General features: G+C 34.8%; 1 protein-coding gene across 1 annotated transcript; it reads left to right on the top strand.

Moving 5' to 3' along the window:
* Positions 1-1,320: 1,320 nt before the first annotated feature.
* Positions 1,321-2,007, top strand: GGTG_14229 (hypothetical protein; the record flags this gene model as incomplete). The annotated part of the gene is made up of 2 exons (XM_009232156.1): positions 1,321-1,501; positions 1,658-2,007. Coding segments are annotated over 2 exons (531 nt in total), but the record flags the coding sequence as incomplete, so codon positions are not given.
* Between the last annotated feature and the right edge of the window lie 360 nt (positions 2,008-2,367).

Below are 2,367 nucleotides of genomic sequence, written 5' to 3'. Positions count from 1 at the left end.
CAAATTTATTGCGGGCGTTTAAAAAAAAGCCCGGCAAAAAACCAAAAAATAAAAAACCAAAAATCGAAAAAAAGGAAAAGGATTGCTTCGAAGTAAAAGCTTTGCTAAAATATAAAAGGCCTTTGCGAAAACGAAAATATTTGGTTAAATAAATAAATTACAACGAATCGGAAAATTCGTAAATCCTAAAAAGGGATATTACGAAAAAAATTGTTTAAACGTATAAAACAAATTTATTAAAAGCGAGCTTATAAAATAAGGAAAATACCGGACCTTAACGGGTAAATACCCGGAAAAAACGGGGGTATTACAAAAAAAAGTAATAAAGGCCAAAAAAATGGCCCAAAAAAATGTTTTAACGTGCCGAACCGGCTAGCTACCGGGAAAAAACGTAAAAAAACCCGTAAGCGGTTTGTAATAACCGTAAAATATCGTGCTTTATAAATAAAAAGTTAGGTAAAAACGGTATAGTACGGGAAACGCTTTAAATTAATGGTACGATACATTTAAATTCCGAAAAACATGCAAAGTGTAGCATACTTTGGAAAGCCCGTAAAAGGCATGCTTGGCGCAATACGCTAAAGCAATTACCGCATTTTAAACGTACGTCGTAATAAAAAACACTATTGCTTGCCCAAAAAGGAAATGGGAAAACTTTCGAATGGTACAGCGAACGGGCTTAAACGTTTGGGTAGCGGCAAATGCATGTCGGCGGGATTTAAACCCATTAAAAAGCGAAAAAAAAGCATTTTAAAATTATTTATTGGGGCATTAAAACCCAATTAGTAATTAAAAACATTGGAATTTTGCAATGCTATAAAAATAGCATAACAAAAAAAAATTATGGTTTTAAAAATTTTAATTGTAACAAATTAACGAAAAAAACTTAAAACTAACCACTTTTTAAAAAAAGAATACCAATAATTAATTAAAAAAACATGTAAAAAAAATTAATTAAATGCCGTATCCAAAAAAACCAAAATTTCCGGAAATTACGTCCTTTTCGCTAACGCTACAATCGTTGCCGCCAAAATCGTTGGCGCCGAAAGCGGCACTTTCCGGCGCCAATACGAACGCCGCACCCTTACGGGAAACCGCGCGGTTGTAAGCTTAAATATCCAAATGCGCCGCAATTGTAACAAAGCTAGCGGCAATGCCATTAAAAAAAGCAATTATACCTTTTTCGAAATGCTTAAAAAACGTTTTTATTTCGTTAAAAAAGTTACCGATACCAGCCAAAGTTTAAGCTTGCCTTTTTATTTAAACGGCGATAACGTAAAGCTATTAAAAAATGTTTTAAATAGCTTTTAATATTGTAGCGCTGGCAATTTTGCGCTAAATGCGTTTTTAAATAACGGTTTAACGTTTATAGCGCGCAAATTGTTCGGCCAATATAGTATGGAAAGATTTGGCCTTTTAAATAACCTTACGAGCGCAAAATTGGGCTTTGGTAAGCTTTTCGAAAAGCTCCGGTATCGCTTTAAAAAATCGCTGGTAAACGGTATTTAAAATTTTGTAAAAATTTTAGGCCATTTTCCAAAACCATTCGGGAAGTTTAACGCAAGCTTTGTTACTAACCACGTTTTTGCAATAAATGCATTTAAAAAACCCCGTACAATTATCGAAGCATATCGATATACAAGGGTTAACGGCATAGTTTTAATATGCTTAACAACCAAAATAACGGTTACAAAATATTGCACGCTCCGTATAATTGTTTTTAAAAAGGGGCAAATAAATAAGGTTTTAATTACCGCTTTATTGGGAATCGATAACCTTTTGCAACGAAAACGCGTTGCAAATACCCATGTAAAGCGAAAAAAAAGTAATGTCCGTTTTGGGGGCAAATTTATTAAAATCGAAAGCGTTACGGCGGCGCTCGTCGCGCGCTTTACGCTTTTTTTCGGCAAAGGTTTTTTTGCCGCGGCGGTTAAAACCCGCCGAGGGGTTACCGGTAAAACGTTTACAAGAATTTTAAAAGGTTGCAAACGTAAAAGGGCCCGATAAACCCGCGGCATTTAAAAAGCTTACCGAAAGGTTACCGGCAAAGCGATTGTTAAAAATTTAAAAGATTGGAAGTTCCGGCGAATCCAAATTCGGGTTCGATTAAATTACGATAATTAAAAAAAATACCGAAAGGTTGTTAAAAAGGGCCAGCGGGCCGGCTAAAACCGAAAAACCCGAAACGAATACCCAAAAAAATATTACTTTTTTTACGTAATTGGGTACGAAGGATAACATTTGCAGCTACCGGTTAAGTCCAAATGTTTAAAAAGAACGGTTAAATACCAATTACTTACGGTTACGATCGTTAAAATTATTGGAATGGTTATTAAGTGCATAAAAAAAAAAAAAAAGGGCTTGCGG

Source organism: Gaeumannomyces tritici (assembly GCF_000145635.1).
Source record: "Gaeumannomyces tritici R3-111a-1 unplaced genomic scaffold supercont2.187, whole genome shotgun sequence".
Classification (NCBI taxonomy): Eukaryota; Fungi; Ascomycota; class Sordariomycetes; order Magnaporthales; family Magnaporthaceae; genus Gaeumannomyces; species Gaeumannomyces tritici.
The sequence above is the reverse complement of the archived record's forward strand: the minus strand, read 5'-3'. Positions and strand labels throughout refer to the sequence as shown.